The sequence below is a fragment of the Chelonoidis abingdonii genome, chromosome 11 (genome assembly GCF_003597395.2).
Source record: "Chelonoidis abingdonii isolate Lonesome George chromosome 11, CheloAbing_2.0, whole genome shotgun sequence".
In the NCBI taxonomy this organism is placed as follows: Eukaryota; Metazoa; Chordata; order Testudines; family Testudinidae; genus Chelonoidis; species Chelonoidis abingdonii.
The window spans coordinates 37,597,471-37,622,986 of record NC_133779.1 but is presented as its reverse complement, the minus strand read 5'-3'; the positions used below and the strand labels follow the sequence as shown (position 1 = coordinate 37,622,986).

The following is a 25,516-nucleotide window of genomic DNA, read 5'->3' as shown; positions in this document are numbered from 1 at the left end:
TCGCCGACGCCGCTCGCTGCTCCACCGGCCCCGCGCGCGCGCCGCCGAGCCAAGTCACCTCACACCCCGGCAGCCAGCCACGCCCCCACCGGCGCCCACGGTGGCCAATCACAACGCCGAAGGGGGTAACGCCCCGCCCACTCGCCCAGGCGCGCTCCGCCCACTGACCTTCGACTACAGCGAAGGACGGAATCCGAGAGGGGCCATGTGACCGCCAGGGCCGTGTCCTCAAGGAGCAGGGCGGGGCGAGGCTGAATGAGGAGAGTCACGTGCGCCTCTTGGGACGAGGGAGAGGGTGCGATGAAAATGCTTTGCAATGAGGCTGACTCAGGGCTCCCAAGGGGACAGGCCTCCAAGCAGCGCAACATCCACCCCTGCCTTGGATGAGCCCAGAGGGAGCATGTGGGGAGAGGGAGAGGGGGGGAAAGCAGAGACTGGGCTTTGCTGTGGCTCACCCAGCCCACTGAGGCATGGGACTAGCGGAGCAGTCCTCGAACGCAGGGGACGGTTTCCCTGCCAAAGGAGCAGCTCTGTGCTCCCCGGTTCTTGCAGCTCTTGGCATAGGGGGCACGAGCGGGATGCGGCTGAGGCCGGCAGGAGTGGCATGGATATACATTTTGTGCTTTGGCGATGGGGAGGAAGCCCATAGCTTGCCCTACTAAGGCTGCCATGAGTTAGAGCACCACCAGGAGCTATTCTAAACTTATACTAAGGACTGCAGTGGCTCCTGCTGCAAGTTGAATCCTAGCAGCACAAACGTGGCCAAAAGTCATGTTCACCACTCCCTCCTCCTCTTGGACAGCATCTTCTATGCTGACCAGCTAACATGAGACAGCACAGAATCTGTCCCATGGTTTTTAACATCATGCCAGAGGGAAGATTAGGCTTAGGCACTCAACATAGCAGATAACAGTCTCCCCTTCAGATGGCAATTTCATGCCACTTTGCTCACATTAAATGAACAAGGCATCTGAAACCTTCTGTGATGCTTTTGAGGCATCATGTCCCTATGTTACAGATAGGGAAACTGAGGCACAGAGCAGTTAATAAGCTGCCTGAAGTCACACAGTAAGTCATCAGCAGAGCTGGGAGCAGACAAGAGCAAACTGCAGTTGTCCTACCTCTCCTCCTCCAGCTCACTATACGCATTACCTCCTACACCTAGAAGAATTGCTTCAGGCTGCAATAAAACTAAGACCCAGTACAGAACTTCGCTCCAAACCTGCTTATGGCCTGGATTGTTGGGCAGTGATTCATTTATCCAGCATATACAGCACATGGGCTTAAAATCCAGGCTCTGTTCTCAACTCCGCCACTTACTCTCTGATCATTTCATTTTTGTACCTCCTCTTCTACATACTACCCACTCTTCAACATAGACTCTAAGTTGGTATCAAAACTCTCCACCCCCAGGGTTTGAATTGTCAATGACACCAGCACTACATGAAGAACCAAGATCGGGTATCTCTCCAGGAACACCCTCTAACCAGAGAGGCACTCCCTCTGCACCACCTTTATATCCAGGTTGCAGCTACGTTTGTCACTATGACTCAGCAGCACTTACCCTGCCTCTTTTAGCATACAAGCTTTGCTGATTTAACAGAAGACCTGTACATTCCTATACAGGGCCAGAGTCTGCTAACCTTTTACAGGGGGTAACACTGCCCACCTTCATAAAGTGCTTTGACACCTAGCGCCTTTCATCCAAAGGGAAGTGCAGAAAGTCCTACCAGCTGGAACATCCTCTGCACCATGGCAGTACCTAGGGCAATAATACCAGGTGCTATTACAGATTCACAGAAATGGGGGGCTGGAAAAGACCACCGAGTCGAGCCCCCCCAGGTATATGTAACCCCTGACAGGTTTTTATTAAGCTGTTCTTAAAAACCTCCTCTGATGGGGAATTCCATAGCCTCTCTTTGTAACCCATTCCAGTGCTTAACTATCCTTGTAGTTAGAAAGTTTTGTCCTAATATCTAACCTAAAGCTCCCTTACTGCAGCTTAAACTGATTACTTCTTGTCCTACCTTCAGTGGACATGGAGAACAATTGATCTCAGTCCTCTTTGTAACAGTCCTTAACATAATTGCAGACTGTTACAGGGCCGCCCAGAGGATTCAGAGTGTCTGGGGCCTTGCCACCGAAGACCCAGCATATCGGTGGCGGGTCCTGGGGCGGAAGGACCCCGCACCGCGGGTCTTCGGGGCACTTTGGCAGTGGGTCCCGGAGCAGTAGGACTCCCGCCGCCGAAGACCCAGAGCAGAAGCAGCTTCGGGGGCCTGGGCCCTGCGTGAGTTTTCTGGGGCCCCTGGAGTGAGTGAAGAACCCCGTTCCAGCGGCCTCAAAAAACTCTCATGGGGGCTCCCGGGGCAAATTGCCCCACCCAGGCAGCCCTGGACTGTTATCGGATTCCCTCTTGGTCTTCTTCTCTCAAGAGTAAACATGCCCCGTTTTTTAACCTGTCTTCACAGGTCAGGTTTTCTGAACCTTTGATCATTTTTGTTGCTCTCCTCTGGACCTTCTCCAATTCATCCACATCTTTCCTGAAGTGGGATGGCCAAGGCTGCACACTATACTCCAGCAAAGGCCTCACCATTGTTGAGTAAAGCTGAACAATTACTTCCCGTCTCACATCCAAGACTCCTGTTAATGCTCCCCAGAACATCCACCCTTTTTTGCAACTGCATCACATTGTTGACTCATATTCAATTTGTGATTCACTTTAACTCCCAGATCCTTTAGAGCAGTCTTACCACTTTGCCTGTTATTCCCCATTTTGTAGTTATGCATCTGATTTTGCCTTCTTAAGCAAAGTATTTTGCACTTGTCTTCACTGAGGCCATGTCTATCCATACAGCAGTGCAGCTGTCCCAGTACAGCTCTATGCCAACAGACGAGCGCTCTCCCCTTCGCATAAAAAAACCCACCTCCATGAGCGACATAAGCTATGCTGCTGGGAGCAGCTCTCCTGCCGATATAACGCTTGTGTCAGTGTAACTTATGTTGCTCAAGGAGATTGAATATTCACATCCCTGAGCAACGTAAGTTTTGCCAACATAGGCTGTAGTGCAACTGCATTAGCTTAATTGGGATTGCAAATGGACATAAGCATCCACCCAGCTACATCCCTTTCCAGGACTGGGCCCCAATTCTGCACTCACTTAAGGCTCGGTCCACCCTGAAATCATAAATCGGTGTAGCTACGTTTGTGTGTCTGGGTGTGAAAAGTCCACACCCCTGAGAGATGCAGCTGTACCAGTCTAATGCCCAGTGTGGACAGCACTAAGTTGACAAAAAGAATTTTTCCATTCACCCTGCTCCTGCCTCGTGGCGAGGTGGATTACCTATGCTCACAGGAGCACCCCTGCTGTTGGCGCAGATAGCGTCTACACTGAAGTGCTATAGCAGTGCAGCTACAGCTGTGTCATTTCAAATGTAGACAGCATGTAAGCTGTGCATGTGAATGAATTATCCCATAATGTTTAACGGGATGACTCATTCAGGCACGAATTCCCTCACGAGTTTAACAGCTGGCAGGATCGGGATCTGAGACTGTACATTCTTCTGGGCAAACCATTTGCTATCAAGCTACCCGCACATTCATGGTGCTATGTAACTGGCAATAATCAGAGAGTGAAAACACCTCAGAAGGACAGCGAAATCGACCAGCCTCGTCTCGTTTCAGTTGAACAAGGACAGTTGAAATGAGGCACTGGCTATTTTCACTTTGTTCCAACCCCCCAAAAATTCAGCTTTGAATTAAAAGACACACAGAAGGACTTGTGTGTGGTTAAAGATTTCCAGCCCCTACGCATGTCACTTTCTAAACCGCACTAACAGCATCCACTACAGCATTTATACTATTAATTGTTGCCAGTGAACTTGGAGCTGTACAAGACATGACAGACGAGACAGTCCATGGGTAGGGCAGCTTAAAGCGTACGCAGCTGCATAACACAGTGAGAGATCCAGAGATGGAATCTGCCTGAGACTAACTTCATCTACTCCAGGAGACTCAGTGCAAAAATTCCAAACGTCTTCAGCTTAGTGACAAAGCATTTCAGATGCCCCAAAGTAGCATCAGGGATTGTACAACTTGCCAGTTAGATGCAACCGCCTAGGAGCAGCTATATTCCCTCTGTATCCTGTATACACTAGGAATCCCTCTATCACTGTGTTTTGTTCTGTTTGTAAAGATCACATGCCAACTTTCAGAGAGACCTGTCCACAGAAGTCTGGAACGCAGGGCCACTTTAATTGCTGGCTGCTGCAGGAAAAAGCCATGTGATCCACGGCTAGTATGTTGCTTGTGCCAGGCCAGGGTGGGTTCTTACTGAGGGTTGCCTCAGCAGTGCCTGTTACCACAGAATCACATGGGCAGCTGCATAGCTTCTCTGGGGCTTTGTGTACAAGCTTAGAGAGATATGACCTCCACTGTACCAGTGTCTTCTCTGCAGCAGCCAGGGCCCTCACGTGCCAGGGCTGGCTGGTGAGAGGCTGCTGTAGAAACAGCCCTCCCCACCCCCCGCACCTCCACTCCTGCCGACGTAAAGCTACATATAGGGGATGATGCTCCATGTCACCGCACTTTGACCAGGTCTGTATTTGCAGATCACTACTCTCTTCCTAGGGCCCCCTACAGATTAGCATCCAGACCAAATTCCAGCTCAGATCGTTACATTTTGCCCATGTAAAAATTTTCCACCGCCTCTCAGTTTGTCCATTCGTCACTGGCAGCTGGAACTGCCCTCCCCATATTGATGCTGAATGTTAATTGGATAAAGAACAGCCAAAAAGGCAGAACAAAAATTATGGAAACAGCATGATGGCTCCTCTAGCATGTTGCTTTTCATTCCATCTTTCCTCTGTCTGTACAGTCCCTCTGAATAGTCACACTTGTCTTTAAACACACGGTTGTTAAGATAAGTTTGGTCTTGCTGTGAGCTGCTGTGTTCCACCCCAGAAATGGCTGCATTTTGGTGGGGGAAGGGAGAGATGAGATTCCTGGATATAGAAGTCCAAATCCTGCGGGTTCTAATGTTGCCAGTGGGAGTGGCCCGTGCAGGACCAGGACCAGGCATGCTGGATTAAAGGCAACACTGTTAGAATACAGGCTCTGCGGAAGGCTGGTTTGCCTCAGTAGCCAAGGCCTCCCATTAATGATTATCCTCCTTTCTCCCCACAAGTCTCATGCCTGGGGACTTTGTATCCCAGGTTAACAACAAGCCTGACCCCTTCACAGGCCACCTCCAGCCGTTTCTCTTACAGACACATGTGTTAAACTTTAATTTTTATGGACGGAACCTAGGTCAGCAGGCACGTTGTAAAGGGTTTTAAGAGAAGGGTGTGACCCTGAGCGAAGTTTCTCACCCACATTAAACGCTGCGTCCTTTCACCTGGGGCACTTCTCTAGGTATCAGCACGTTGCCCTTTAACTGCACTAGGCCGTTTCCTCCGTGAATGGCAGCACACTGAACTTTCCAATGATGCTCAAGCGCAGCCTGAACGGTGACCGCACAGGACGGGAGTCAGCCAGGAGAGATGGCCAGCCCTGCTTGAGAACTCTAGCCCTTCCCCGAATGCCCATGCAGTTGTTTACAGAAAGCAATTTGCAACACTCCATGTAATTGGAAGGAAGGGGAATGAAGGAAACAAGCTTAGAGGAGCTAATTAGACCAGTGTGCTGATGTGCTCGTTAGCCAGAGGATCTAGGGGCTTCCAGCTGCAGTGAAGGATGCTTGGTTCTCAGATAGTGCCTCTCATTCCTCTACTTCCCCCCATCTGCCCTTTCATTGGTCCTCCGAGCTGCTTTGGTCTGTCAGCCCAGGAGAGAATATTTAAACAAGAGGGGAGGCACTGGGGAGCCAGGGAAGAGAACAATGCACTGGCAGCATAACCAAGTCAAAGCCACAGGTAAGTTGACTTCAAAGGCTAAGGACATCCCTTGGGTTTAGGTCAACTGACATCACCCACAGTGTTTCTCAAGCCACTAGGATCATGCTTCCAGATGAAGATGATTCGGAGGCGGAGGGCAGGATCAGGAAGGATGTGTCCACCCCTTTCAACATGTTTATCCCACCGAGCAAATGGCCAGGGGCATTATGTGAAGAGAGGCGTTGACTTTCTGCTGAAGCAGACTCCTGTTGGGGGCAGGATACATGAAGCATTGGTCTGTTCCCTGGTTGCATTTCCTGACTTGCAACCCATTGGATTTGAAAGGAGCAAGCCACAGCATCTGCCCTATCACCAAGTCCCACACGTGTGACCATCATGAGTCAAGCCCCAATAAAATCCTGAGATTTTAAAAAATAATAGAAGTTGGGTTCTTTTACTTTGCCTTCAGGCTTTGGAGAATACTCTGGTTCTGTCTTCAGGCTTTTCTCTGCTACCATGAGGCTTAGGCACTGGAGCTGGTTTTAAAAAAAAGAAAAGGTTGCATCCCATGTGAAATTCTGAGATTTTGCAATATAATTTCACTCTGCATGGGGCCAGAGTAGAAGTTCTGAATTTTTCATGAAACAAAGCATTCCAGAACATTTAGCTGAGGTCAAAACATTTGTTTTGACTTATATATTTAAATTAGAAGACTAAATGAAACATTTCAAGCTCAGCAAAAGTAATGCTTTGATCATTTCCTATCAGGACTTTCAACCACAAAAAAGTCCCAATATGTTCCCACCATGTTTTGATTTCTTCAAATCAGCTTTTGCCAACAGAAACATGGTCCACTGAAAAATCTGACCAGCTCGATTAGAAACATATTTCAAAAAAAAAAAAGAAAAAAAGAAAGCCAAGATTCTCACCAAGTCACATGACTCCAGGAGCTGAAACTTTAAGAAAAAACCCACAACACATCTAGTGAGACCCATGGTAAAATCAGGGGAGTGAGCAACCCAGTGTCTGCAGAACTGTGTCTGAACAAGACATGGACAGACAGGGAAAAAAGTAGCAATATATCTAGAAACCCGGATATTTCCAAAGATACAGGAAAGATGTTTTTAAAAATTCCTAAGATAGTGTCCGTAAAAATAAAGCAAGAAAGAGACACCTCCGAAGAGAAAGGCACCCCAGCTTTGATCCACAGCCCGTGTGATGGGCTAAGACAGACTGACCAAGGAAGAGAAAAATAAGACAATTTTAGAGCATTTCATGGGCAGATCTCCAAGCATTTTACACCCAAACTGTTCAAGTGCTGCAGTTTACCATTTATTTGCTGCTATTTTTAGCACGCTGGCTTGCTCAAAGCCCTTGTATTTCCTACACGTTATGCTTTTGTTGCGTGCCTTTCTGAACATCCCACTTGAGCATTTGGGAATAGTATTATCCATTTCTCTCCAGCCTAAAGGCTCTCAGGACATGCCACTGTTTGTCTGTCCCTATGGAATGATTCTAAAGCGCTTCATGAACAATACACATGCAGCACAATGCTGAAATGCAGCCACCTCTAGGGTGGCATGCAGGACCCAGTTGTAGAGTCGAGTCCTAGTCAAATCCCCCACCCTTATGAGAGGAACTGTAGGGTCTGGTGCTCCTTCAGAGCAGACAGGACCTTGTGTTTTTTAAAGGATCTTCTCTGAAGAACTAAGAGCAGGGACTCTCTTTTTGTTCTGTGCAGCCCCTGACACAGTGGGGTTGTAGTCCATGAGCCAGGGCTCCTAGGCACTAAGATATTAGAAGCAAGCAGTAACCTTCTTGAGACGCATTTTATCTAGGGAGGCCGGCAGGGCTGAGCTGACCCAGCTGAGATTGGACCTCATCCACGTTCCCAGGAAGTCTGTCTATCCCAGAGCTGGTAGAACACTCAGCCTCAGCAACCCTCTTGGCTCAAAACACCAGAAGAGTCCAGGGTGGCAGCATCTCCTTGATCTTTGTTCCTTCTATTTCTCTCTCAGCCACAAACCCCTCTTTGGCCTCCCCTCAGGGCCGCTACGTGTTGGGACAGACCTAACAGAATAGGCAAGAGGCCAGAACTATCCCCACTGATGCAGCAGCAAGTGACAATGAACAGGCCCCTTTGTGCAGGGCCATAGATGGGTTTGCTTGCGTTTTCCCTGGGAAGCATCATCCACAGCTTGCTGGCTCTCCCTCTCCATGATTAACTTGGAGGAGGCATTTTAGTTCCAGCATCAGGTTACCGATTGGGTGGAGTCCAGGACAGGGGGAGAGGAGTTTTCAGTGAGAGGATCCAGAGAAGGGAAACTCCAGAGACTTCTGGTTAAGGACCCCACTGTGTCACACACAGACCACACGGTTAGGACATCTAGTTTGCAAAGGAAGAGTGGCAGTTTTGTGGTTAAGGCACTGGACTGAGGGCCAGGAGACCTAGGTCCAATTCCCAGCTCTGCCAGAGCCTCCCTGTGTGAACCATGGCAAAGCACGCACTGTGCCTCAGTTTCTCCATTTGGAAAATGGCGATAATTCTGCCTTCCTCCCAACATTTACCCGCCTTCTCTGTTTAGTGTGTAAGGTCTTTGTGGCATGGCCTGTTGAATGCATGTACTGGGCCTTCTAAAACGATCCCACTGCCTCCCCCTGGCCAAGTTCGGTGGCTCAACGGGGCAGAGCCTGCACACATCTCAAGGCAGACGTGGGTCAGGGTACGTGACACCTGAGCACTAGCGACAAAAATCAATTGGACCAAGCTTGGAAGGAAAACGAATCAGTGTGGACCCATTAGCCAGAGCTAAGGGGGATGGATTAGCCGAGCAACAGGACCAGGAGCAGAGAGGTTCTGCACTGATGTTGTGCAGTTTTTGGCTGTGCTTGGGTAGGTTTCTGTTCCTGTTGAGAGACATGAAACTCTACACTGCAGGACAGGACTTGCATGCCCTTGAGTTCTTCTTTATACCTTGGAAGGAGGAGGCAGGAGCCATAACAGTGCCCACTGAGGAAGGCAGTGTGGGAGACAAGACACTGCTACTGACTTGTCGCATACCCTGGGCAAGCTACTTTCCCTCCCTGTGCCTTAGCTTAGCCCGCTGAGAGAGGGATACCAGCACATACTGTCCCAGCCAGGAGTGGGGCTGGGAGGGATTCATTAGGGTTTGTAAAGTGTTAGGAGATCCTCAGGTGGAAGGCACTAAGGTGGGGGATGGGGGGAACTTTTTGGCCTGAGGGACACATTGGAGTATAGAAATTGTATGGTGGGCCATGAATGCTCACAAAATTGGGGATATGGGTGTGGGAGGGGGTGAGGGCTCCAGTTGGGGGTGTGGGCGCTGGAGTGGGGCTAGAAATGAGGAGTTCAGGGTGCGGGAGGGGGCTCTGGGTTGGGGTGTGGGGGGAGTGAGGGCTCTGGGATTGAGGGGTTTGGGGTGCAGGAGGGGGCTCCAGGCTGGGACCAAGGGGTTCAGAGGGTGGGAGGGGGCTCAGGGCTGGGGCAGGAGGTTGGGATATGGGGGAGGGGTGTGAGGGCTCCAGTTGGAGGTGCGGGCTCTGGGGTGGGGCCAGGGATGAGGAGTTTGGGGTGCAGGAGGGTGCTCCAGACTGGGACCAATGAGTTCAGAGGGCAGGAGGGGGCTCAGGGGTGCAGGCTCCAGGCAGTACTTACCATAAGCAGCTCCTGGATCATGTCCCCACTCCAATTCCGAGGCATGGCCAGGCGGTTTTGTGCGCTGCCCAGTCCGCAGGCACCACCCATGCAGCTCCTATTGGCCAGGAACCCCAGCCAATAGGAGCTGCGGGGGCGGTGTCTGCAGGCAGGGCAGCACGCAGAGCCACCTGGCCGCACCTTCGCATACTACATAGGAGCTGGAGGGGGGTCATGCTGCTTCCTGGGAGCCGCGTGGAGCGGGGCAAGCCCCTGACTCTGCTCCCCAGCCTGAGCACTGGAGCGGGACAAACCCCGACCCCACTCCCTGGCAGGAGCTGAGGGCCGGATTAAATGGTCTGACAGGCCAGATGAGGCCCAGAGGCCGTAGTTTGCCAGCCCTTGCGCTAAGGGATAATGCATTTCTAGAGCCAGCTCACTACTAAAACAAGCACTGCCGTTACCCCAAGGGGTGTCACCCTTTTGTTCAGCCAACGCACTCCGGACCACACACCAAGATAGATCATAATGGCCGAGAGGAAGAAACTGCCTCCCAGCCCACGCTGACCTTCCTTCCAACCCTTGAGTCTCACCAGCTCAGATACTACAGACTGGCAACGCCTGCCACCTGCAGGACAGCACCGGATCCCAGGACGGTTTGAGTTCTGAACGCCTGCCCCACGTTGAAGGGATGGCTGGTGCATCTGCCGTCAGAGACGTGACTTTGAACACAAACGTTAGGCCAGGACTCGCATTTAATTCTCAATTCCAGCACCTACATTTCACATCCAGACACTTCTCCAGCTGCTCATGCTGCAAACTCAGCCTGGGAGCCAAGAGATGTTGAAATCTTCCTGCCTGTCATCTCCAGCATTGACGGGGCTGCATTCAGACCAGAGGAGACAGTTTTGCTAGAGACTCAAGGGGCACTATAGAATCCAGTTTGCTCCATAATCAAGCTTGGGGCTCAGTTGTTTTCAGCATCTAGCAGAAGACAGTCCCAGCACTGAAGAATTTGTAACCTAAGGCTGGTCAGCAAATACTTCTGCACATGCCCGGTCCCGCTGGCTAGAATTACTCAGCTACAGACACATTCATGGAATTGGGACCAAGCGAAGTTGAGGAAAGCACAGCTGAGTTCAAGTTGTTGCAGGACCCCTAGGTAGGATGATCCTTTCTTAACAGAAGGTGAAGTTTGTTTAGGTCACGGCAATCAGCGGATCTGACCCAGCCATACAGAAAACAGGGCTGAGTAGGAACAAACATATATATACAGCGCCTAACCCTAATACTCCCATTTTAAGTTCCACAGTGTAGACAGAGTGTACACACTATATCCTTTGGGTTTCCTCCTGCTGCCCATCAGAGCACTTTGCATGTAAAATTAATAGCAGGAGTGAAGTGGTAAAAACTATGGGTACGGAAAGATTTCTGGGTTCTTAGTTATGATGTAGGATGTATTGGCCACATGACAAGTGGTGTGTATTCACCACAAGCCCATCATACAACCACACATTTGAGAGAAGCTGCTATAGAAGTGACTCAGTGCTTTGCAAATAACCCTCACATGCCCATGCTGGAACAGCTCTGATCCCTGTTTACACCCAGGGAAGCAGTGGGTGTAGTCACCCAGAAACTTGGCAGTCAGTAATCGAACCCCAGTGACTCAACTCCCAGCCCTGCGCTTTCCAGCCAAGAACCCATCATTAAAGTCACGGCAGAGCACCAAAGCTACACAGCAAAGGTCTGAAAACCAAAAATGGGAAGTTAAAAGAGGAACAGCAGGGCAGGGACAGCAGCAAGACCCAGAGACCTCGCTGCAAGCATCAGCGGCTGCCCTCTCAAGCCCATCATACTGACTGCAGACCGTGGCTTGTGCTGATCTGTGTTAAGTAGGGTGTGGGGTCCCAGAAGAGGGAAGAGAAAGTGGGGAAGTGAAATGAAGGAGAGATTGAAATGGGGACGAGGAAGAATGGCTCAGCTGTTAGGGCACTAGATGAGGACTTGGGAGACCCAGCTTCAACTCCCTGCTCTGCCCGGTGACCGTGGGTGAGTCACTTGGCCCTTCTGGGCCTCAGTTTCCCCATCTGTAAAATGGGGACAGTCACACTGCCCTGCCTCACAGGGAAGATGTGAGGAGGAATGTTAAAGATTCTGAGGTGCTCAGATACCAGTGTTGGGCGCCAGGTAAGTCCCTAAGAGTAGAGTGACCAGATGTCCCATTTTTATAAGAACAGTTCTGTTTTGGGGGACTACTTCTTATATAGGCACCTATTACTCTCCCACTCCCTGTTCCATTTTTTTCAGGGTTGCTATCTGGTCACCCTACCTAAGAGAGAGGCTGAAGTTCTGTAGTGTAGACAGTCAGAGACTGCAACATCCCAGCCTGAGTGCCTGGCAGACCAGATCCTGCTGCGGGGATGACAAAGTCCCTGGCTACACAATCCTTGGCCCTCAAAGGGGGCCGTGGTGTGGGATACAGTTTAGCACTTGTGTGTTCACAGAGCTAGTATGTAGTCATAACAGACAGCAGGAACCTATTCAATGGCTCCCACTTGTCACCCCCAACACATGGAGCAGATGTTATTTAGTGGCCTCACTTTGTTAGACCCTTTTCCAGTTCACTCAGGGTGGCTTGTACCATGTACCGCAGAGATCTTTTTCCTCCCTGCAGTCCCCCCCCAATTGCTGTTGTAGCCTTGGAAGACTTGAGATAAATATTCAATCCCACAGGCAAGTCTCCAACCCTCAGAGGCAGAGCACTACACCATGCTGAGGCAACACTCCCTAGTGGTCACATGCCACACGGCTAGTCCCTGAAAGTACTTTATTAAATACTTTGCAAAAAACAGAAGCCAAAAGATTGAAAATTAACCCCCGCACCACCACCCAGCTAAGAACTAAAAACTCCCCCCCACCCCAGGCTTGTCAGTGCAGCCCTGATGTTCTGCCCAGGAACACTCTTCACTTCTCCCCATCCCTGCTAGCGTCACGCTAGGCTCCACTGCCCAAAGCCAGGCAATTGCGAAAGACAGGCTCTCATGTACAGTGGCAGAAAGTAGCTAACTTACTCTCTAGGGCCTATGGCTCAATTGCTGGCTGGGCAGCCTTTTGAGCATGCTGCCCTCTGATGGCCTGGCCTGGTTCTGCAGAGCCACACCAGGATGAAAAAGCTGAAACTTTAAAAAACAAAGTGTTGGGGAGGGACCAGTTACCATTATGATCAGTTCATAGACTGCAGTGAACTAGTCATAAGCGCACACATTCCCCCCACCCCTCCACCTCCTGCACGGAACCTTTCACCAACGCTGCAACTCCCCAGAAACTATTTCTCCTGTGCAGGATTAAAGACAAAGAGACAGATCCCCAAGCGCCACACATGATTTGCCAGGTTGTCTGTCACTGTCTCCTTAGTGTAACCAGGCTTGCTAGGTTCCCAGCTCAAGGTGGATTTGTAAATGCTACATGTATTCACCCCCCACCCTCAGGGAAGTTTATAAAACAGGGTTTTTACAAAGACAGTTGTGGTTTTTCCTTTACAGCAGAACAGTCTCCCTGTGAGGTAGAGAGTTAATTTCAGGGCTGACAGATCCTAAATTCAAGCCAGTTTGTGTGTCCTAGTTGAGGTAAAATTCAATAGTTTATGATAAGTTTTGCGATTGCCAGAAGGGCGTCAGGATTCCTCGTTGCCAGAATCATCCTCATCGCCATAGCAACTGTCTGCCTCCTCCTCCATCTCATCATCCTCGTAGTAGTCGTCGTAGAAAAGGTCTGAGCCTTCATCCGGGGCTGGAGTCTTGGTCTTCACACAGTACTCTGCCAACGTCGTGGGGACCTTCACGCCATCCCGTTCAGCATCCACCTTGGTTCCCAGGACTTGCTTCCTGAAAGGGGCAAGGAGCAGATGAGAACAGGGCAGAGACACGGAGCAGTTATTCAATCAAGGTCTGAAGGCCAGGAGAGGTGCCAGTCCTGAAGGCTGAAGTCTTCCACAGAGCTGGACATATGTCTCTCGTTCTGGCCTGTCAATGGGCACTGATGCATGCCCACACCTCTAGGGATAAAAAGGCAGGTTTGTCTCCAGGGTCTACTCTGCCACATCCATCTCATGCCTGAGGCCACTGGTCATTCACTATTCTGTGTCAGTAGCTCTTGTCAGGCCTGAAATACTCACTATGCCTAACACATTGTTGTCATAATCTGCATCTAAACTGTGTCTGGTAAGAAGATATCATTGGAAAACGAGCAGCTCACTGATCATTAATATTCTTGCATGATGTATGTTCACGGTTCATACAAAGAGTCATGAATATATGCTAGAATTATGTTTGGCAAGCAATACTATCAGCTCAATCTGCCTTAGATAAAGGAACATGTGTTTGTCAGGCTGAGACAATAAAGGCACATTTACATAAAAGGTAAAGCCACCAACCTAGAGAGGGCTGAATCTCACATGATAAGTAACCGAATCAACTGATTTATAATACTTGATACACATTTGTATACAATATTACTGCAACGGCTTTTATGAACGCTAATGACACTGGCTATTAAGATCATTGTGACATCTATGAAGCAACACAGTATGAGGAAATATCGATACTCAGTGATATCATGCCTTAAAATCTGACCAAAACGCAGGGAGAAACAGATTCTCCCTTCCTCCACTGCCGACAGGAGGGAAGCCAGCTATGTACCTGTCTCTAATGAAATTAAGCAAGGTGTGATGAAAAAAACAGGAGCTTAATTTACATACAAATCAGCAGAGGGATGGGAAGTCTGACATGAGGTCATCTTGTGTCTGGCGACCAAGCAGTGAGTTTGAGAAAACATAAGGAGAGAAGAAGCCATTTTGCCATCAATCACTGGACAGACACAAGGGGTCAGCCCAAAGCTCTTGCAAGCTGATAAAGTGGGTCCTTCAACCAAGGGGGATGAACTCTCTGGGAACTGAAACTAAGTGAGAAACCTGCTTAGGCAAAGACCTTCCACCGAGGAAGACAAGGGAAACCAGCACCTGTGGAAGACCCTCCGTCCTGAACTAAGACTGATTTGTTAAGTCTCAGTCACTAGAAAGCGTTTTTCTTTTTTATTTGCTTGTAACCATCTCTACCGTCACTTCTTTTACTTGGCATCATTTAACCCATGTCCTGTTAGTGACCTGGTTTTATTTTAATCTAAACCAACCTAGTGCTGAATTTGAACTGAAGGGATTGTTAACCTGGCAAACTGCCGGGTACTGTCTCTTTGAAAGAGCAAACGAACCATATTACTTCTGAGCGGTCCAGGAAAGGGTTGGACATTTCAAGGCAGATGGTTTTGGGGGAATTTAGGACTCAGGGAATTTTGGGGTCACTTGCTTAGTAGTAACCAAGGCTGGTGGGGATGAGACTGTGGCTGTGGGGGTAAGAAGCAGACTGCTGGAGTCAAAGTTACTGATCAAGGGCTGCTTATCACACAGAGACTCAGTGCGAGCTTGTACACTGGCTGGGAGCATCCAGACAAGGGGGAAACAGCAGCAGAGCATTTTAAGGCATCGGAGGTTACAGGGCAAGTGGTGACAAACCCTCCCTGGTCTGGCCTGCACCCCAGAATGTTCCGATGGCCAGCAAAGGGAACAGTGTGAGGGACGTCTATCCACCGAGAACAGACTCATTTGATATATGTAAATGGATGAGGTAGTGTCATTACCAATCTGTACCATGCGATACAAATCCCATAGTGTGAGCTCTTCAGAGCATGGCCTGTGTGTCTGCACAGAACCCTGATCCACATCTTCATGTAATGCCACAACAAAAACAGTCCAGCCCAGCCACTATAGCGTGTGACTAAGGTGGAAATCTTTCCGTTACTATTCCAGCCACAACAACCTCCAGGTTTTGAGCCATGAATTGTTGCTTCCCTAGCACCTTTCAGAGGCCAATTCCGTTAAACATTTATGCCTCACAACGCCCCTCCCATTTTAATCTGAGGTACAGGGAAGGGTAAGAGACTCGCTCCAGGCCCCACACTAAGTCCAAGGGGCAGAGCAGGTCCTAGAACCCAGGTTTGCAGACAAACATAGCAGAGTTTTCCCCTCTAGACCCGCACATCACACCCAGCCCAGGCCCTCTGCCATAGAGTAGGATCTGCATTGAGACCTCTGCATGCTTTGTTCTCTGCAGAAATCCACGTCTTATAGTCCCCAACCTTCCTGGTAGCAGTGAGCTTTCACGATGTTAACCAACTGGGGAGGACAGGACTACAGCAACAGTGGAACTAGAATACGTCCTGCATTCAGTCACCTCATAGGCGTTCATCCCTAAGTCTATAAGGGACCATTTAGATAAACACTCCCAAGCAAGGTAGTCTAAACAAGAAGCTCCTCCCCTCTTGTTTAAATGCAAGTTCTGAGAGGCCAGAGTTCAGCTTGCCATGCACCTGATGATGTCTGTGTACTCCCGATCCTTCCCTTTGGTGTCCTTCCACTTCCTGTACATCACAGAGGCATCCACATTTGCGGGTGAGAAGGTGTTGGGCTCGTTGAGCAGCGAGATCACACTCAGAAGGATAGTCCTGAAAACCAGTTAACGAGTGGTAAGAGCCAAGACAGGCAATCGGCCAACCTGCACCACCCAGAACTGAGAGGGACTGGAAATCACAGCATCTTCTCATGGTGAGGAGTTTAATAGAACCTGGCCAGTTTGCAAGAGCAGCATCCACTTACACTGCATGTCACAACAGTGACCACATCCTAACTCCCACAAGCAGGTCAGACGCCATGACCTTCTTAAGCTGAAGGAGAAACTGAATGCCAACCAGAAGGCAAGCTGGTCTTGGCGCATGAAAGACCTGAATTCCTTTGCCAGCTTACACTGCCTTTCAACAGTGCTGACATCCAGCCTCCAAGAAACTGATTTGCCTTTGAATTTCAAAAGAAAATAAATCCAGGTATTTCCTGCAACCTCTTGGATTAGAAAGGCTTTTCCCAGCTGTTTCCTTCGGGCACCTCCTCCACCCTCTGCATCAGATCTGCTAAGCATCTTGCATCCAGTGCGTTCCTCCCCTCCCTCCTCGAGGCCTTACCGTACATTCTGGGTAGGGTTCCATCGCTCGGAAGGCAGCTCCCCGCTCTGCGGGTCATCCACTGGAGGGTGGAGAATTGAAATACAGACATCGCCAGTCTGAAAGCACACAGAGAGAGAGTCTGATTACACAGGCACTGATGTCCCAACCCCGGGCACTCCAAACCACTCTACAAGGTGGTTGATTTATTGTGTCTGTGCCCTGTTTGCTCGCTCTCCCCCTCCCCCTCTTTTGCTTCCAGGGCAGATCTGAGGAAAATGCCACCAAGTGGCTTACAAGTAACTCGGAACAAACAGCCAGTCACTGTCGCCAACGCCCAGAGAAGAGACAGGATCAGTTTAGCTGTCCTATCTTCAGCCACATCTTGGAGAGCAAGTCCCAGGACAGGACCTCAAGGCTCTCTTGGCCTCCCCTAAGCCAGCAGCTCAGGCAGATTTCAATTAGCCTGAAAGGCCTCAAAGAGCAGGGAGTGAAGTGTCTTGCCATGACAGATCCAGCAAAGAACCTTCTCAAGCTGAACTGTACTGAGATGTGCCTATGGGCTGAGCCACTACAGATTTGATGCCCTGGAGAGTCTCTTTAGGGAGAAGTTCACTCCAATCACCACTGCAGTGAAGAGCACTGATCTAAATCACACCCACTACCCACCTGCCAGCCCTAAAGAGTACTAGAGATTGCCATAGTCACTACAGGACAGGTAATGGATGGCAGTCAGTGACTTCGGAATGATGAGTCATTTGCACAAAGCACTGATCTCTGTCCTGGGACACTTGGAGAGAAGCCCTCCCTGCTGCATGGGCCGTATCCCCCAGTGCTCTGAATGAAGCGCAAGTACACACAGAGCACTGAGTACCCGAAATACTTTCTGCAGCCAGCCACAGCAGGTACACACTGAGAGTCCTGCAAGTTGCTTGCTCGCTCAGTATCTCCCCATGGATCTTACAGGGCATGACCACATTCCAGCCAGGTGCTGTGGGCAAATACAGTAAACATGGAAGACTGCAACACTGGACAGACAGATTGGTTCTGGAATGGATTCCAAGAAAGGAGATGAACTGTCTGAGCCCAGGACAAGCCTGGGCTGGCTGCTGTGTTTCCAACACAAACTGAAAAAAGGTACAAGACACTTTCAGGAGAACCCCAATGTATTTGCTTAAAACCCTCCTCCACTACAGGACATGTCAATACAAGCTGGTGTTCGACACCGAGGTCAACACAGCAGTGTGATCCAGAGGGCTTGGTGCTACTGCAGCAATTGACTAGAAACCCAATCTGTCCTGGGGGCAGATGAGAAGACAGTCCGAGTGACGTACCTCATAGATGTTAGGGTGCCACATTTTGGTCAGGAACCTAAAGGCAGGGGGCGAATAGGGATAATCAATAGGAAACCTGAGACGAGCCTGTGAAGAAACAAAGAGTTCATTAGTGGCAGCGGTGGGGTGTCATGGCCTTGCTGATGCTTCGAGGGGAGCTGTGGAGCCCCAGGCAAGACTGTATACAAAACCAGATGAGTTGTGCAGGCAATGCAGCCCACATACGTCCCTACTGGCACGTCGCACACGGACAGGAGACAGACCCCTTCCCCTGCTCCTCCAACAAGAAGTGACCATCAAGCTTCATCCAGAGGGAGCACCAGTACCACTTCCCATGCAGTAGCTAAGTCCAAAGCTCTCAGCTTCTCTTTACTACTGCTGAGTGGTTAGAGCACAGGTACAGAAAATAAGACTACTATTCACAGCAGAGTCATAGACTGGGACCTGGAGCAAGTCACTAACCCTGTGCCTCTTTCCCTACCTGTGAAGTGAGGATGATAGCTTCCTTGGAAATGGGGTGTGTAATTGGAAGGATATGACCACTGCTCACAATAAGCACTTTCAGATCTAGGTAGACAGTGCTATGGAAGGTCAGATATAAACCTGCTCAGAAGGATTTTAGGCACTTTCAACTGTCTCGGGAGTGAGCCCCCTGAAATCCCTCCCCTTGGAGAAGTGGAGGTCAAGCCCTGCAGCTCTAGTGGAACAGCTTTGCATTGCTGGGTGGAAGCCATGTAATCCCATCCCCTAGGAAGGGGACTGCCTTGCTAGTCAGCAATACTGGCTGATGAAAGAGGCATCGCTACAGTGTCAGGCTTCCAGGAAGACACTGACAAAAACACTGGTGGTCTGAGCTTTGGCAAAGATTCAGAGCGGTGGACAGGGAGACCCCCCCAGGGTGGATTTATGGCACTTTTTGGAGGGGACGTTCAAGAGATCATGGCAGTCTCACCTTCTTATCAAATCTGCTTCTTTGTATTCCCCATTCCATCACCAAGCCTCCCCCGTTCAGGAGACCCAGCAGAGTACCAGGTCTCTACCAATTCCCCAGCGCAGATGATTCCCTCCAACGTGTATTGTTTCCTCCCAGGTGAGGGATGAGTCACTGCTCAAGAGGCAAGCCAGGTATGGGAGAAAACAAATCAAACCACAAGACTCTTGTGGCAACAGGAGGAAATACCAAGATGGTACCAGAAAATTACCCTCCGGACAGTACTCTTGCCATACAGGCATTACGGCACTGCCTGTGGATCAAATTCTTTTCTCCTCAGATCTATGGAGGGGCATCTTCAGACAGCCACGCAACCTGGTAATTAGGTCAGGTTTGCTGGCAGTCACTATGTTTACCGGAGAGACAGAGTGTGGCAAACTTTGTTCCTGTGATATAATAATAGTTCTTAAGGCAAGAACTTCAGGCTTTCTGCCTAACAAGTTCTTTGGGGTTAATTCCTTTAGAGACAGGAAATAGAGCCTCTCCCCTTTATCTAGAAAGATGGACTCCACCATCCTAGATCAAGGCAGCCCCTCAAAAACCTTGTTGAAGTTTGGATGAGAATTTGCAGCTCTGGGTCCTCCTGTTCCACACTCTGAAGTGAAACCTGATCAGCACTCGAGACAAACAAACAAGAGGTCAGCAGAGCCAGGATAACAAAAACAAGCAGGGCTTTTTCTTAGTTGACAGGAATACAGCAGTCTGGGTTTAATAAGTTGTTTTGGACACAGATCTAGTCAGGACTGGATAACATTTAAAGGAACACCATAGCCCAGGGGTCAGTAACCTTTCAGAAGTGCTGTGCCAAGTCTTCATTTATTCACTCTAATTTAAGGTTTTGTGTGCCAGTAATACATTTTAATGTTTTTAGAAGGTCTCTTTCCATAAGTCTATAATATATAACTAAACTATTGTTGTATGTAAAGTAAACAAGGTTTTTAAAATGTTTTAAGAAGCTTCATTTAAAATTAAATTAAAATGCAGAGCCCCCCGGACCAGTGGCCAGGACCCTGGCAGTGAGAGTGCCACTGAAAATTAGCTCAGGTGGTGCCTTTGACACAGGTGCCACAGGTTGCCTACTCCTGCCATAAACCTAGACTCTGTCTAAAACTTTCAAACGCTATAGCTACAAGAGTTTTGTTTACCCTTTACAGAACTTCAAGAAACATTCCTCAATCAAGCATTTTGCTCTTTTAGAGCAATTTCACATCAGGACCTTAAAAGCTCTTTACAAAGATTAAGCCTCATGTCAAGCAGGTAAGTTTCACCATTTTACAGATGGAACAATCAAGGCACTGACAGGTTAAATAACTTGCCAAGTTAGGGGGCTGTGAGAGTCAGGCATATAACTGAGAAATCCTGATCCCAGTCATGGTCTCCAGCCACATTCCTTCCCAAATGCCAGTAACAGCATAAAGGAAAGAGCTGACAGTGTTATGTGGAGGTGAGCTTTGTTGAAAAGGATCAGCAGTTTACTCAGCAGCAGCCTTGGAGGATCAATGCAGAAGCCAAGGAGCCAGACAGGTTAGGAGCTGCCATGAAATAAGATCTTAGCCTGATCCAATCCCATGAATATTGGCCCATCCTGGGACAGACATGCTGGTCCTGTAGTGCTGCTGTGTCAGTCCCAGGATATTAGAGAGACCAGGCGATATCTTTTATTGGACCAACTTCTGTTGTAAGAGAGAGAAGCTTTGAGCTTCAACAGAGCTTTGCTTCAGGTCTGGGAAACTTGCGCAGACTGTCCCAGCTAAATAAAAGATGGAACAGATAGTTTAGCCTAAGTTAACACATTCCAAGGGACCACTCATAGTGAAGTGGCCCATTAACATTCCTCTAATAGGGAGAAAGGAAGGGGGAAAGCAGCTGGGGGGGAGGGGGTGGGCTTTGTTAGTGGGTACAGATTGTCATTCCATGTTCCTTGCACTTGCCATCTCCCCCTTCCCCCATTCCCCAAAAAGAGAATTGCAGAGAGACAGTCGATATGTAATCACGATGCTGGTCTCAGACACTGCTTTCCACCTGAGCACACTCAGCTCAATCTCCGAGGACATTCTGAAACGAAGGCTCCTGCTCCCAGTCCAATTTATTAACATGAAACTAAGAAAACAGCCTTACTCCCACTGTGGTAGTGCTCAGACAAAAATAGCTCAAAGCACTGAAGCCAAGTGAGCAGCCAGAGCATGTCTGCACAAAACCACCACCTAACACTGCAGCTGGTTTTGAGACCCAGAAATCTGTTCGGTCTATTGGTCAAAGCTGCAGTTAGAAGAGCTGAGGTTAAGCATTAACTGTCAGACTTCCTATGTGACTTTACGCAACTTGCTCAACTTCTGTGCCTCAGTCCCCTGATCTGCAGAATGGGAATAGTACCTTCCTCCAGTCTGGTTTAGCTGTCTGTATGCAACTTGCAGATCTTCAGCTCTTGTGGGGAATTGGAGCTTTGTGATTAATGCAAGTTGATTTAATCCCTAAGAATAGCTGGTCCCCGTTGAGAAAGACCAAGCGAAAACTGGAAGGGGTGCATACTTTAGATGCTAAAAATAAATCCCTATGAATTTTGCACATCAGTCCAGCTCTCTGGCAAACTGAGCCATCACAATGGGGTCCTCTTGCAGGCAGTAGCAACAGGGAAGCCAAGGATTAAAGTGGGCCATGGAGACAGACTTTCACTCAGTCTTCTGAGTCAGAGATGAAATCACATGCTGGGTGGTGTGTGGGAAGCCAGCCACATCCCTGCCAAGTGCTGTACCCTTCCCTGTAGAGCCAGGACTCCAGTCTGCTGGCACACAGACTTCCCATGTACATTAGAGCCATATAAAAAGATGCGCCGCTTCAGTGATGTCACTGTGTAGCCTAGGGGTGATGCACCATCCCTGTGGGGATTTCCAGAGACAGGTAGAGGAGTGTCAGCAGTAGGCTGCACACAGCAACTGAGCATTCAGCTTGCAGAAAGGACAGCACAACCACTGACAGATGATATGGCAAGATTAAGGTTTAAAAGGTATTGTAAATTTCTGAAGTGCTTTACAGCAGAGTCCCTGGGATGCTGTACGTGGGAGTTGAAAGGTAAAGCCTGTTCAGGAACAGTGCCAACTAAAAATGCTTCTGGCTCAGTAAAATAATCCTGCTTCGTTGGACAGCATATTCTCACCTCACCTCTGTGGTCCCAGACCCACCATCCCGACACAGGCCTCATTCAGGAAGGTAATCACAGACAAGGTTTAGGACGCTTTTGTAATTACAACCTGAACAACACAGGATGCTGCCTTACTGGGCCATTGGGAAACAGCCATTAATAGATTGGTGTAAAATGCGGAGACATCTGCTTTGTCACACTGGATTCAGACAGCCTTCGCTGTCCCACCCTCACCCAAATGGGCCTGAATTTGATCCACAGTTGAAATGGCTTCCTCCTCCACTCCCCATCACTTTTCCCTGCTAAACTCAATCCTCAGTTACAAGTTAGGTCTTGGGTCAAAGAACTCTGCCCAACTGTGAGGAGGAAGGGGGATTATTACTGGGTCTACTGTCTCTTTAAATATGTTACCATCTTGCCTTCAATCAGTCCTTTGTTTGACTGTCCTGTTCTCCGGGACACAGAAAGAGGGGTGAAAATAAGGAGCTGGGACTTAGAAACAAGATTTTTTGCATAGCTTCATATTGTTCAAGTTCCTCCGTCTCCCCCTCTCACACGGACAAGGCCATGCAGTGAGCTCTGGTCAGAAACAGCAGAAGTTCTCGGAATAATCCCCTTTGTTGTGGATCAAAACAAAACCTTCCAGAGGCAGAGAGTTCCCAAGAAAGGAATCTTGAAAACAACAGTGCTTTGCTATGAACTGCGCACGCTGACAAGTTCAAGGAGAAGTCCGCCCCCTCCCTACCCCCCCATGCAGGGAGCCCAGTCTATTGTCCATGGATCAATGTACTGGCTAAGAAGACAGGTATAAAGGGGAAGGCAAGAGCTGTTGAGGGGGTATGTGTAAGAATTCAAGGATTCCAAGGGGAGCTATCAGAGCCTCACAGAGAGCCCAGTTAGGCACAGACAACTCCCAGCCTAGCCTGAAAGATGGGGTCAGGCAGGAGACTCATCTATAGTTTAGATGGCAAACCGGGTATTGCAGTGGCAGATCTGCCTGCCCAGGCACAGGGAAGAGGCATCTCTCAGGTTCTTGGGCCCAGCTGACTCACTCCCTGGGCTCATTTCCACTCAGTCATTCCCAGCATTGAGAAGAAGGGGAAGGAAGGAGACTGAGCAACTTCCCGGATTGCACAGACTCAATATTTACATACACACCTCCTCTATATGTCACCCAACATACACACACAGACACCCCCTACCATATCTCCAGAGCCTTCGTTAAAACAATACCCCCACCCCCTTCCCCAGAAAGACCTACACTCTATCACCAAGGAACAGCTCACTAGGCCTGAACTACTCTACGCAGGGCCTGAGTCCTTTGTCTCCATCTTGGAGTAGAGTATGAGGGGCTGTGACAACGCTAAGAGACCCTCACCCCCACCTCCCCCCGCACAGGACAGCAGCAGCCCTCCAAACGCCAGGCAGAGGGGAAGCAGCTCCTAAAGGATACAAAAAGGGTTTCCTCTAATGGCCTCTCCTCTACCCATGGACCAGGTGGGGAGCAGGTCCCCAAAACTACTGGGAATTAAGCCCCCTCCCAGGGGAGAAATTACCAGGAAAAGGAATCCCCAGCCAAACTGGATCCCTCAACCCCCTCCAGCTCCCAGGGCAAGTCCCTCGCCTTGAAGGGAGAGCTCCCCTACGAACAGCCACCCCAATACCCCACCCAAAGGAAGCTGACACACCTCGCCTCCAGCATCGCTCTCATTAGAAAAGCCCCTCAAGCTTCTCTGACATCCTTTGATGTCACTCCGCTAAGGGGCAGAAAACAGGAACCTTCCTAGCCCCTGCCCACCGGGGCTATTCTCCACGGCCCGCTCCAGCCCCACGGGACGATCCCCCCCACCCAGATCCCCCTGGGCAATGCCCTCCAACCGCCTCGCCACGGGACCCCCGCCACGGGACCCCCGAATTCCCACTGGTCGAGTCCCCCCCGACCCCGCAATCCCCACTGGACACCCCTCCACAGGCAAAGCCCCTCCCCGCGGGTCACCCCCCCAACGGGCCCCCGAAGCCCAGCGCCGCGTCCACAGGCCCCCCCCCAGTCCCCCTGGGCAAGATCCCCCGGCCCCCCCAGGCCAAGCCCCTCGCCGCGGGACCCCACTCCAGGCCAGGCGCCCCCTCACCTTGAAGTACCCGCCCTCGTAGTGGGTGTTGGGGGGCCCGAAGATCGCCACCTCCCAGTTGTACAGGTCGCCCTCGTCCACCAGCGTGACCCGGAACCCCTCCACGGGCTCCTCCTGCAGCCCCTTCAGCTCCAGCAGCAGCGCCTTCTGCGAGCTGGGCACCAGCGGCCGGGCCATGCCGACAACCGAGGTAGGCCGCGGAGAAGCCGGGGACTCGCCTGAGCGCGGCGGCCGGGCGAGCGGGATGGCGCCTCGCGAACCGCTTCCTCTCGCTGCGGTCGAACGGAGCCTCTCGCGCGCGCGAGGCACGACGGGACCTGTAGTTCACCGAGTGGGGTGGGGGGAAGCGACCCCGCCCACCGCGCTCGCGTCAACCTATGGGAGGCTCAGGCCCTGGGCGTGGGGGCGGGGCCGGACGCTGAGGGACTCCAGCTCCCAGCAGCTTTTGCGAGGGAGGCGGGGATTTGTGACTTCACGGAGGGCGGGGGTAGAGGGGATACCGCCCCCTGGGGGGGGGTGGAGAGAGGCCACTAGGGTTGGGCCCGGGAGGGGGGCAAGGATAGGGAATTAGAGCAAGAACAGGATGGGGGCAGGAGCAGGGGGGACTGGGGGGGATTTAGAGGGTCAGGCTCTGAGATGGGATTGGGCTGGGGTTCTGTTTCAACCGGAAAGTAGGGTACAGCTGACGCGTAAACAGGAAACACTGAAGCAATTGGAATTGCTGAGAACGCAACAGTGCTGAGCAGCTTGGCAAAACACATTAGCACTGCACGTGTTCTAGGAAAGAATCACAGTGTATTTCCTAGTATAATCTGGCATTGGGGTGTGTTGGGCTTTTAACTGGATAATATTACGTACATCACATGCTCCACAGAAACAAGACTGCAAGTTTACTCCTGTTACAGCCCCACAGGATGACCAGATGTCCCGATTTTATAGGTCTTTTTCTTATATAGGCTCCTATTACCCCCCCCCCCCCGCCCCCGTCCTGATTTTTCTCATTTGGTCTGGTCACCCTACATCCACAGCTGGGCAGCAGAGAACAAAGGAAAGGGGCCTTACACAGCCACTGAGCCTGCTTCGATCAGAATAGCCTACAAAGGAAGTGTTCTTGAAACCTCTCAATCTCCTTGCCCAGGAAGGGAACGCAACAAAACTAACATCAGCATTTGCTGCTGTAAATAAGTTGGGAATGACGTTGGCTGCCCTGTGATCTGTTATACAGGAGGACAGACTAGATGACCACAGTAGTCCTTTCTTTCACCTTAGAATCTATGAATTAGCTGCTTAGAGCACAGAACTATGAGCCAGGATCCCGGGTTGCATTCCCTGCTCTGCCTCACTCACTAA

General features: G+C 50.2%; 2 protein-coding genes across 2 annotated transcripts in view; one reads left to right on the top strand and one right to left on the bottom strand.

Annotated features, from left to right (window-relative positions):
* Nucleotides 1–25,516, top strand: part of RNF126 (ring finger protein 126) — a 395,779-nt gene that overhangs the window by 172,920 nt on the left and 197,343 nt on the right. The gene's annotated exons all lie outside the window — the stretch shown is intronic.
* On the bottom strand, nucleotides 12,343–24,489 carry CDC34 (cell division cycle 34, ubiquitin conjugating enzyme). Its single transcript, XM_032782724.2, has 5 exons — nucleotides 24,167–24,489; nucleotides 17,908–17,994; nucleotides 16,595–16,692; nucleotides 15,950–16,084; nucleotides 12,343–13,413 (listed from the first exon to the last, which is right to left on the bottom strand). The coding sequence occupies exons 1-5, from the start codon at nucleotides 24,341–24,343 to the stop codon at nucleotides 13,203–13,205; spliced, it is 708 nt and encodes a 235-aa protein (XP_032638615.1). The 5' UTR covers nucleotides 24,344–24,489; the 3' UTR covers nucleotides 12,343–13,202.

Bases quoted from the DNA above. Each gene is read 5' to 3' on its own strand.
- CDC34 (XM_032782724.2), bottom strand. From the start codon at position 24,343: ATGGCCCGGCCGCTGGTGCCCAGCTCGCAGAAGGCGCTGCTGCTGGAG. The intron at 16,085-16,594 runs GTAAGGCCTCGA...ACTGGTTTTCAG, and splicing joins AACCCTACCCAGAATGTACG to GACTATCCTTCTGAGTGTGA. The intron at 13,414-15,949 runs GTGCATGGCAAG...TGCCCCTTTCAG, and splicing joins GAGTACACAGACATCATCAG to GAAGCAAGTCCTGGGAACCA.